At 37.8% G+C, this 12320-nt stretch overlaps 1 protein-coding gene across 2 annotated transcripts in view; it reads left to right on the top strand.

Annotated features, from left to right (window-relative positions):
• The window catches only part of UNC13C (unc-13 homolog C), a 706036-nt gene that overhangs the window by 389759 nt on the left and 303957 nt on the right, over positions 1-12320 (top strand). For both annotated transcript variants that reach the window (XM_027553963.1, XM_027553962.1), the window contains one exon: positions 10453-10609. In XM_027553963.1, the coding sequence (XP_027409764.1) occupies positions 10453-10609 (157 nt within the window). The remainder of the gene's footprint in view (positions 1-10452; positions 10610-12320) is intronic.

Raw genomic sequence — 12320 nt, 5'->3', positions numbered from 1 at the left:
CTATGAGCCTGCTTTCTAAAGAGAGTGCTGCTTAATTGAATCATTGATTCCTTTAAAAAATATTTATTGAGTGCCTGTTATATGCCAAAAGTTTTATAGGCACTGAGAATATATCAGCAAGCAAGAAGTTAAGCTCCAGCTTCTCATGAAGCCACTTTTCAGAAGATGTAATTCATTTATGTGATAGACACTGTCTGAGCATCTAAGTACAAAGACTTGTACAGGACGGTGGAAATATGGAATATCACTTCATCCCCAGTGAGGAAGAAGAGGAAGAATAAATTACCTAATAATAAGACAGTATAATGAAGGCATGATTGTGAGCTGTAAGTGTGTACACATGGAGAGACCATTCCAGGCACAGATGAGGAAAGGTTTCGGATAAAGCTGAGAGGCAGGCAGCATGAGGCTGTCATCCTTACTTACTCTTCAACTTCCATCATTCCTCTAAACTGTATGCATTTCATACTTTCCTGTCCCTCCCCACCGGCCTGGTACTCAAGCTGTCCATAATTGAGCTCAAGCAATCCATACTATTTATGAAAAGCTATGATGCTTTTGGCCAAAGGAGAAGTGATCTTTAAAGGTTTGAGCTCCTCATTACTGGTAACGATGAATAAAATCATTGAAATGCATGCTAGTCCGAATTTTTTAAGAGCAAATGTGATAGGTATTATTTTATGTGCATGCTAAGTTGCTTCAGTTGTGTCTTGACTCTTTGCAACCCTATGGACTGTAGCCAACCAGGCTTCTCTATCTATGAGATTCTCCAGGCAAAAATACCGGGGTGGGTTGCCATGCCCTCCTCCAGGGAATCTTCCCAACCCAGGAATCAAACCCACATCTCTTACATCTCCTGGACTGACAGGAAGGTTCTTTACCACTAGCACCAGCTGGGAGCCCATGAATATTATTTTAGTGTATTTCAGTGTATTTCTAACATTAGGAATATAGGTAGTCTTTCCTTTCATCTTCCCTAGTAGCTCAGATGGTAAAGAATCTGCCTACAATGCAGGAGACTTGGATTCAATCCCTGGGTTGGGAAAATCCCCCGGAGAAGGAAATGGCAATCCACACCAGTATTCATCCTTGGGGAATTCCATGGCTAGGGGAGCCTGGCAGACTACAGTCCATAGGGTCACAGAGTGGGACATGACTAAGTGACTAATACACACTTCCTTTTGTCTGTCTTTTGTCTGTTCCTTTTGTCTTATATTGCTTCTCTGAAATCTCTTCTAAGACTCTAAGAACCACTGCATTTTGGTGCTTCTTTCCAATCATTCTGCTCTAATTTTCATAATTGATTTTTCAATCTTTTCTATCAAAAGCCTTTCCCACTCTTTGAAACCATAAGATGGGTGTGATTAGGGACTATGCTATGCTACTTGTCCATGCTCAGTCATGTCTGACTCTGAGACCCTATGGACTATAGCCCACCAGGCTCCTCTGTCTATGGATTTCCCAGGCAAGAATGCTGGAACGGGTTGCCATTTCCTCCTCCAGGGCATCTTTGGGACCAGGGATCAAGCCCTGGTCTCATGCATTACAGGCAGATTCTTTACTGCTGAGTCACCAAGTAAGCCTGTGATTAAGGACAATTGTTGATAAAAAGACAGGTGAGTCAGATGATTGTCTTATTTTCATCAAAACAATAGCAAGTGAGCTGAATCCAGATTTATTATTTGAAATCCCTGGTCAGGAAGATCCCCTGGAGAAGGAAACAGCAACCAACTGTTGCAAATCCAAGAGGTGCAAAAGGGTTGCACATGATTTAGCAACTAAACAACAATTTCCTAGTATTTTCTCAATAGTATTTTGAATGGTTGATAGTGTTGTAATAGTTGTGTCAACTGAAAAAATACCAGTAACTATCTCATTATAAGCATTTAAGCATCATTTTGGAGTTTGTAACTTTTAAGTTTCCCCATGGCATTGAAATTCCATTTGTTAAATTGGTTTGACACTAAACCCATTTTCTTACAAAAGCAGTGAAGTCTTTTTAGCCTTATTAGTCCATTGTTTCTAAATCATGTCTTCCTGGGGAAATATTAAACATTTTGAGAGATTACTCGGTAGTAATTTTGACCTATATTATTTGAAGATGGGCTATTTGAGGGAGTGGTTTGCTGTAGAGATATACTGTCCTTTTAAATTGCTAATTATGCCTATAATCCTGTTCCCGCTCTTCCTCCTCCCCCTGGGAATAATTTATGTAGTATTAGATGGCAGCCTTAAAGGGAAATGATTTTCAAGGCAATGGTGGTTCTTGTTTCATCACTCAGTTGTCTGACTCTTTGGGACCTCATAGCCTGCAGCACACCAGGCTTCCCTGTCCTTCACTATCTCCCTGAGTTTGCTCAAACTAATGTCCATTGAGTCAGTGATACCATCCAACCATCTCATCCTCTGTCGTCTCCTTCTCCTCCTGCCTTCAGTCATTCCCAGCATCAGGGTCTTGAGTTGGCTCTTCGAATCAGGTGGCTAAAGTATTGGAGCTTCAGCTTTAGTCCTTCCAATGAATGTTCAGGACTGATTTCCTTTAGGGTTGACTGGTTTGATTTCCTTGCTGTCCAATGGACTCTGAAGAATCTTCTCCAACACCACATTTCAAAAGCATCAACTTTGGCACTCAGTCTTCTTGATGGTTCAACTCTTACAGCCATACATGACTACTGGAAAAACCAGGGCTTTGACAAAAGGGACCTTTGTAGGCAAAGTAATACCTCTGCTTTTTAATATGCTGTCTAGGTTGGTCATAGCTTTTCTTCTAAGGAGCGTCTTTTTATTTCATGGCTACAGTCACCATCTGCAGTGATTTTGGAACCCAAGAAAATAAAGTCTATCCCTGTTTCCATTTTCCCCCATCTATTTGCCATGAAGTGATAGGACCTGATGCCATGTTCTTAGTTTTCTGAATGTCAAATTTAAAGCCAGCTTTTTCACTCTCCTCTTTCACCTTTATCAAGAGGCTCTTTAGTTACTTTTTGCTTTCAGGCATTAGGGTGATGTTATCTGCATATCTGAGATTATTGATATTTCTCCCAGAAATCTTGACTCCAGGTTGTGCTTCATCCAGCCTGGCATTTTGCATGATGTACTCTGCATGTAAGTTAAATAAGCAGGGTGACAATATACAGCCTTAACCTATTCCTCTCCAAGTTTTGAACCAATCCTTTGTTCCATATGCAGTTCTAACTGTTGCTTCCTAACCTGCATACAGATTTCTCAGGAGTGAAGTAAGGTGATCTGGTATTCCCATCTTTTGGATAATTTTCCACAGTTTGTTATGATCCACACAGTCAAAGGGCTTTAGTGTAGTCAGTAAAGTAGATGTTTTTATTTCTGGAGTTCCCGTCTTTTTTCTATGATCCAAGAGATGGTGGCAATTTGATCTCTGGTTCCTCTGTCTTTTCTTAATTCAAACTGTACATCTGGACATTCTCAGTTTACATACTGTTGAAGCCTAGCTTGGAGGATTTTGAGCATTACCTTGCTAACATGTGAAATGAGAACAATTGTGCAGTAGTTTGAATGTTCTTTTGCATTGCTGTCTTTGAGATTGGAATGAAAACTGACCTTTTCAAGTCCTGTGGCTATTGCTTAATTTTCCAAATTGGCTGGCATATTGAGTGCAACACTTTAACAGCATCATCATTTAGGATTTGAAATGACTCAGCTGGAATCCCATCACTTTCACTAGCCTTGTTCTTAGTAATCCTTCCTAAGGCCCATTTGACTTCACACTCAAAGATGTCTGGCTCTAGATGAGTGATCACACCATTTTGGTTATCCAGGTCATTAAGACCTTTTATGTACAGTTCTATGTATTCTTGCCACCTCTTCTTAATATCTCCTGCTTCCGTTGGGTCCATACCATTTCTGTCCTTTATTGTACCCATTTTTTTTTCATGAAATGCTCCCTTGATATCTCTAATTTTCTTAAAGAGATTTATAGTCTTTCCCATTCTATTGTTTTCCTCTATTTTGTTACATTGTTCACTTAAGAAGGTTTTCTTATCTCTCCTTGCTATTCTTTGGAACTCTGCATTCAGCTGGGTATATCTTTCATTTTCTCTTTTGTTTCTCTTCTTTTTCAGCTCTTGGTAAGGCCTCCTTAGACAACCATTTTGCCTTGTTTCATTTCTTCTTCTTGGGGATGTTTTGATCACCGCCTCTTATACAATGTTATGAACTTCCATCCGTAGTTCTTCAGGCACTCTATCTATAAGATCTAATCTCTTGAATCTATTTTTCACCTGCACTGTATGAGGGATTTTATTAGGTCATACTTGAATAGCCTAGTGGTTTTCCCTACTTTCTTCAATTTAATTCTGAATTTTGCAATAAGGACTTCATGATCTAAACCACCGTCAGCTCCCCATCTTGTTTTTGCTGAGTGTATAGAACTTCTCCATCTTTGTAAAGAATATAATCAGTCTGATTTCAATATTGACCATCTGGTGATGTCCATGTGCGCAGTCATCTCTTGTGTTGTTGGAAGAGGGTGTTTGCTATGACCAGTGCATTCTCTTGGCACAACTCTGTGAATCTTTGCCCTGCTTCATTTTGAAATCCAAGGCCAAACTTGCTTGTTCTTCCAGGTATCTCTTGACTTCCTACTTTTGCATTCCAGTCGCCTATGATGAAAAGGACATCTCTTTCCTTTCTTTTGGCATTAGTCCTAGAAGATCTTGTAGGTCTTCACAGAACCATTCAACCTCATCTTCTTTGGCGTTAGTGGTTGTGGCATAGACTTGGCAATGATTAGAGGCAAGAAAGTTTGCCTTGTCAGTAACCCTGCCTAAAGAATGGGTACACACAAACCGAGAGGCAAATACTGCCAAATTGAAGACTATGTAGAAGTCCATTAGCTGAAAACTCTCCAAGTGCAAAGGATGCCACAGTATAACTCCCCTGTCCTCTACTTCCTGGTCATCTCAACTATCCATTTGTGCAGATGAATCAAATGTTGTTGGAAGGGAAAATAATGTGTATGACTAGGCTGGATGTGTTCTCTGTATTCAGAGATTCATAGCACATTAGAGACTGTAAGAATTAGATCTTCTCATAGCCTTTTGATTTTACAGATGGATTGACTGAATCTATGAGTGAGAAAGTTACTTTTCTGAGGTCACAGCCTGAACTAGGGTTAGAATGAATCATCTCTACGCCATGGTACCTTTAACTCTTAATTGGCCACTCATTATCCCTCCCTAGCCCAACCACTTTCCTCCACATACAAAAAAAAAAAAACTTTTTGTTGACTATTCCTGCAAGATTTCTGAGAAAGGTAGCCATTACCCTAATGAATATCTTTACTTCTTTGAAGTTCATCTCTTTTTTCTTTTTGTCCTTCAGTCATCTAAGAATTATACTTTGATGCAGACTACTACGTATATGATATTGGCTGCCTAACCACTTATCATTAAGGGTTAAAACTGAAGGTAAAAAAGAAAGTTCAGTATAGATTATTGTTTTGATCCCAAGAGCTACTGTCTTTAACTTACTGTACTCATAGTCATAGTTTCTAAAGAACTACAGGTATTTTTACCAGCTAGGTAAAATATTATATTTCTTAGAGTGACTTGGAAATTATCTTTCTGGGTTTCAGTGTCAGTGTTTCATTTTTTTAGTTAATATCAAATGCTTAAACTTTTAATCCTGGTATTCCAACTGATTAATTCCTGAGTCACTAGTTCTGAAGAACATTTTAATATAAATTCCAAAAGGTGACAACTTCTTTTTAAGTGTTATATCTTTAATTGTTAGGTATATTGAGACATGTTCAATGAAATTCTGACCAAATTTAGGAGGGTCATATTTATGACTTTGATCTATTTTCCTTTTAACAAACAACAAAAATTTTGTTGTTTGTAATTTTAACCAACTGACAAGAAAAGCACCATAGTAATGCTAATTTGATATTGAAACTGGTATAAAAATCTAATGGGATGAATACTATTGTTTAGTGAAATGTTAAATTTTCCTCTTTGCCCTTTGATTTTTCACATCTTTACCATTTTCATCCCTATATTTTCCATTGGAAGTTATGAGACATTTTATTAATATCTTTAAAATTAATTTTTGATATTTATTTTTAATTTTTATTGGGGTACAATTTACAATGACGATAATTTCAGGTGTACAGCAAAGTGAATCTGTTATACATATCCATACATCTACTGTTTTTCAGATTCTTTTCCAAGTACTGAGTAGAATTCATTGTGCTATACAGTAGGTCCTTATTAGTAATCTATATTATATATATTGTACTGTGTGTGTGAATCCTGTTCTCCCAGTAATATATTTTATTATAAAACTGACTTCTATTTCTTAGTAATTTTATAGTATTTTTTTTGCATTTACTCAATCAGAAATTAGGTCTATGATACATTTTGAAGGAAAAGATTATTTTATGGATGATTTGTTTAACTTCATTCATAAAAACCTTATTTAATGATACTGTAAAGTATAGGTTATGTAGTTTTACATTGTATACTTGAAAAGTTTTACTGTTTTATTAAAAAAAAATATAAAGAAAAGTTAACCTTAGTCAAACAAAATTTAAAAGGAGTTGTATTACTTTGTTTCTTATTGGTGCTAAAAGTTACATAAAGACTTATAAAAATCAACAATAGAGCAAAAGTTGAATTAACATTTTAAATATGTATATATTATATTTTTCCAATTAGGGCAATAAAACATGCTAATGGTAAAGTATTTTTAAAAATACAAGATATGTTTTTTAATTACAAAAACATGTAACACCACCCAGAGACAACATTTTGACCATTTTAATTAATTTCCTATCAAGTTCTTAGTTATTTTTGCTGTTTAAGTGTGTGTGCACATGTGTGTATGTTGTGATAATAACAGGCATGGATGTTTGCATCCTGCTTGTTTGGCAACTTACGGGATCCTTTGACTCTAAATCCGTATTTGTAAACCACCAGTGTGTTACCAGTATTCACCTGCAGATCCTATAATGGTAAGTGATCCTTCAAAAATGTTCCCTCTGTGCTATGACTTTATTCAAATGCAATGTGCTTTTAGATTGAGCAAAGATTTTTACCTGCTCCTATTGGTGGGCTCTGTGGCAGAGCCAGATGCCTTTTCTGGATAATGTAAGCAACCTGTGAATTCTTGTCTTGCTAGAGCTGAACATCAGAGGCTGTATTTAATCTCCAGGGTATACTATTCTCCGTGTTCTTCCAGCCCTTTCTTCTAAGTAGCTTCAAATCCCATTGCCTGTCCCCTATTGTGAAGGCTGTATTGCAGTCTTGGGAGTTGTGTACTCTTTAATGGGTATAGACTGAGAAGGTGTGGGAAATAAGAGGCAGCTTCACTGCCTTGGGAAGCCATTTACCATGGAATAGGAAAGTGAATAACAGCCTTGCTGGCCAGCAGCCTAGGGCTCACATTTCTGATGTGGGGGTTGTAACAGTCTATGGTTCCTAGAAATATCCTCCCATTTCTTCCTTAGTCAGGTTAACAGTTTAAGAGTTTAGACACTAGTTAGTCACTGAATACCTCTCAGTCTATTCAACTGCTATAAGCTTAAGCAAAATCCCTCCCAGATATAGGAGGAGCTTTGATTGCCACACGTGATTTGTAGCACTGCTATGATTTCACATCCTTTTTTTGGTTTTTGTGGCTATTTCTACAGGAGATCAGAATAGATCATGTACAGCTGGCTACCTCCCATCATACCCCACAAATCATCTCAGTTACATTTGAATCAGGAGGTAAAATATTTCTGTCAGGTCGCTAAGATGAATGCATGCCTAATGCCCAGGAAAATTTAAAATATTTCTCTCAGGGTACCAATTATAAGCAGAACACAATTCACCTTCAGAGTTGTGATCATTATGGCATTAACTGCTGTGCACTTCAACTCGGTATTCACAGATCAGTTGGATGTTGTAATAAACTGTCATACTCAAAGTAACAAAGCACACATTCTATACACTAACTCTCCTTATATACCGGTAACTCACACTGCTTTCACTTGGTTTCATTAAACACTTAGGGACCGACTCCTGTACGTTATGCTAGAGGTGAGCTGGATGAAATGACAACTGAGTGTTCTGGAAGCAACAGGTACATACACAATATATAATATACAATATTAGAGAGGGAGGAGAATAAATTAAGAGGTCACCTTGGTGGTTAAGAGAGATGCTTCTGAACTTGCATTGCCTGAACTCTAATTCTTAATCACCTTACTTGCTCTGTGACCTTAAGGAGAAAAAAAATCAGAAAAGGAAAATATATTTAATTACAACAAGTACAAAGAGGGAATGAGACTTTAGAAGCACTGGCAAAAAAGAAATAACATTCCTAAGGCTACCTGGTTTACATGGTGTTCTTGTGCTATTCTTGGCAGAAACAACAGCATTCCACCTGGTATTCACACTTACAGAGGTCATTATACATTTTCAGATATATCATGGCTAAACTCCAGTTCACAGTTGTTTTGTTAGGAAATTCAGATTTTAGAGAAATATTTGAGGTTTTTATATTTGGGAGATAAGAAACAGTGATTCTGTGATTTTTAGATTATCTCAAGGTGCAAAATATTTTGTTCCTTCTGACTATGGTATGTGAAGTGCTTAGTCACATTGGATTCTGGGCAGAAAGGTCATTTTTTGCTTCTACATCCCCTACATTGTTTTTCTGCTTCCAATACCTACTCTTTTCAGTCCATCTTTACACTTCAGAGTCATCTTCCCAGATTCACCTGATGGTATCACTTCCGCTGCAGAAATTTCAGCCAACTCCATAAACTCCTTAGCTAAAGATCAACAAAATCTGGTCTTGATCCATTTTTCCTTGATCATTTTCTGCTACATTCTCACTTTCCATCCTCTTTCCTCTTGATGCAACCCCCAGTCACTCCACTAACATTGATTTTGTTACAGTCACACGATGTTTGTTTGTCAAGTCCAATAGTTATTTTAGGTTCTTAGGAAAGAGTCGGACATGGCTGAGCGACTGAACTGAACTGAAGACTCTTTCAATGCACCTATCAGCATCAGTCATCCTTAACCCTTCAAATCTCCTATTCCGTGGGTTCCCTAATTCCACTGGACTAGCTTTCCTTTAACCTATCATTTTTAATTTTATCTCAGCCTTAGAATTCACTTATTTTTCTTCCTATTTAATCTCCAGGGTATACTATTCTCTGGGTTCACTACTAATCTCCCGGGTTCACTATATGTCAGTATTTCCCAGGTTCCATTTCCTGATACTGTTCTTCATTCTACTTGATTTCCCTGGATAACCTTATCCGTTCTCATGGTTTTGAAGTGATCCCCAGATTGAAATATTCAGCCCAGGTCTCCAACAACCTGGTGGACGTTCTTACATGATAGCTCTACAGGTGCCTTAAACTCAACTGAATGCATCATCCCCACCTTAATTCCCTTTCTTCTTTTTAGTTCCTAGCTCACTTGGCAGAAGCATTATTCACCTAGTCACCCAAACTGAAGACTTGGAATGTAACCACTTCTCTTCCTTCTCTCTCACTCATCAAGAACTGAGTCCTAACAGTTTTTTCTCTCAAAATTCAAGGGTGCCTAAGTGGTAGACAAATTACTGAGATATGAGGGCAAAATGGGATCAAATTACATACTGAAAATTTCTTTATTCTATGGATGTTTTATCTCTTCACTTTTATCACAAGCTGTGCTTTCAATTTTTAAGTCTTTTGTTAGAGTTCAAATGAAACAGGTTGTCCTGAGAGAAGTAACAGAATTGAATACTTGATGCTTCTGATATCTGTAAATGATACTATTATTCAAGGTTTAAAAGAAATGATCTTTAAGCATAAAGCTGGCATAATTTGTCTTCACTGTTCATTTGTTTGCTTAATTAAATCCAGGATTTAGCAAAATCTCAGAAAATAAAACTGCTTGTGGAAACTACTTAATGACAAAAGCTCACAAAATGGACTCAGGTCAGATGTTAGGTTGACTTGTTTAATCATTGTGCAATGAAAGGAGGGAAAGGAGGGCTTCCTGTTTACCTTATTGATGTGAGAGGAATGCAAGTGTGGCAGAGCATTCTGGTTGCAATACAGCACTTCAGGAACTAAAATCGTTAAGGACAGAGTTGCCAGAGATGATAGACTCCTGGAGGATTGCTTTTCAACAGTGTGAGATTCCACTGGAAATGGCACTTTTTGTGTGTACACACAGCACTCTCCAGTTAAAAGAAATTATGCAAATGTCCCTGTGACAAATCACATTTTAAATAAACCACTTCACATTTGTGAATGAGAAATTTTTAAAAGGCTGGAATTGCATTCTCTTTCAGTTAGGGATTGTAAGAGTTTTCTCTCCTTTTCACAGATATAGTCGAGGAATTATTTAATTGCTGATGTTAGAGGCTATGCTGCTATGTGAATTAATTAGTTCTGTTTTTAAAGCACTTAATGTTTTTGACTTACAGGCATTTTTCCTGTCTGTCTTCTAAATACATGTGCCCCGGTGTCCCTGCTGTAATGAGCACCTTGCTGGCGAATATCAACGCTTTCTATGCTCATACAACCATTTCAACAAATGTGCAAGTTTCCGCCTCAGATCGATTTGCTGCTACCAACTTCGGAGTAAGTATTATTTTTTGAACTAAAAATTTCTCAACTTATTAGAGTTAGATTTTCAAGGAGTTTTGGATTCCACCTATCTTAGAATTTTGCTGCAGAATGTACATCTTAGGAAGAATCTCTTAGTGCATGCTCATTCACTCAGTTGTGTCCAATTCTTTGTGACCCCATGAACTGTAGCCCACCAGGCTCCTCTGTCCATGGGATTTCCCAGACAAGAATACTTGAGTGGCTTGCCATTTCCTTCTCCAGGAGATCTTGCTGACCCAGAGATCGAAGCCGAGTCTCCTGCATTGGGAGGCGGATTCTTTACCACTGAGTCACCAGGGAAGCCCTTGTCTCTTAGTATGATAGACTAAAGTTTAAAGTTTGACAGTCAGTAGGCATCTTCATTAGCTTAAATCTTCATATATGTAATGGCTTTTCCAGTGGAGGAAAACATTTTATAATAGAGTAGTAGAATTTATCGGAGAAGGCAATGGCAAGCCACTCCAGTACTCTTGCCTAGAAAATCCCACGGACGGAGGAGCCTGGTAGGCTGCAGTCCACGGGGTCTCGAAGAGTTGGACACGACTGAGCAACTTCACTTTCACTTTTCACTTTCATGCATTGGAGAAGGAAATGGCAACCCACTCCAGTGTTCTTGCCTGGAGAATCCCAGGGACGGGGAAGCCTGATGGGCTGCCGTCTATGGGGTCGCACAGAGTCGGACATGACTGAAGCGACTTAGCAGCAGCAGCAGCAGCAGTAGAATTTATAGGAAACTTCCTCATGTATGCAAATTTACAGATATTGTTCCCTGGTAAATATGAGCTCAGTTGGCTTCTCTAGAGCCTTTTGGGCTCCATTTATACTTCTTATGGATTTCTACTGGTACTAATGGATAAAGACATATTATCTAAGTGAAAATGAAAAAGTGTTAGGTGTATAAAGAGACTGAGAAAACTGTCTGTACCTAATTAAGACTGTCCACCTGATATATTCAAATGCATTTAATAACATATTGAAAAGTAAAAATGCAGGATCCTAAGGAGTCTCAAGTATTTATCTGTTGTATCTAACACTGGAACCCATTCTCTATAAGCATAATGAAATTGAAACTGACAAGATTGGAAATAAGATATAAATTTATGGTAATCCCAGTAAAGTGATAAAGATCTAAACCGAGAGTTGGTGGAGATGGGATTGGAAGGAAAAATTCCAGAGCTTTTCAGAGCATAGAATCAACAGTTCTTTGTGTCTTTAGGCATGTTGTGAACAGTGAGGGGAAGGGAGAGATGCCTGAAATATTCCCCAGATTTTCACCAGGGCCTTTGGTAGGCAGTAGCTCTCTCTCAATAACCATGTACGACAAATGGTTATCCTCATTTGTTTGTGGAGGAAACTAAGATCCATTGTAGGAAAGTGGTTTCCATAGTTTCTTTTCTCACTGCACTTCCAAATCGGTTCACTGAATATATTTTCATTATTGATTATGTTGTTAGAAGTCAAATTCTGAGGTATGTATCATAGAGCAGAAACAAATGAGACCTAACAAATAAAAGGTTAAACGCGCTGCTATGTCTACTCTTTCCTTGTGTTTTACATCTAAAAGAAAGTGAGTGGGAAATGTGTGAGATCAGTTGGAATGAATTAAAGGAAAAGGTAATTATTATTTATTGACAAATCAACATAAATACCAATAGAAGAGAACATTTTCTGGGTTAGGAGTCAT

This window comes from Bos indicus x Bos taurus, chromosome 10 (genome assembly GCF_003369695.1).
Source record: "Bos indicus x Bos taurus breed Angus x Brahman F1 hybrid chromosome 10, Bos_hybrid_MaternalHap_v2.0, whole genome shotgun sequence".
NCBI lineage: Eukaryota > Metazoa > Chordata > Mammalia > Artiodactyla > Bovidae > Bos > Bos indicus x Bos taurus.
The sequence above is the reverse complement of the archived record's forward strand: the minus strand, read 5'-3'. Positions and strand labels throughout refer to the sequence as shown.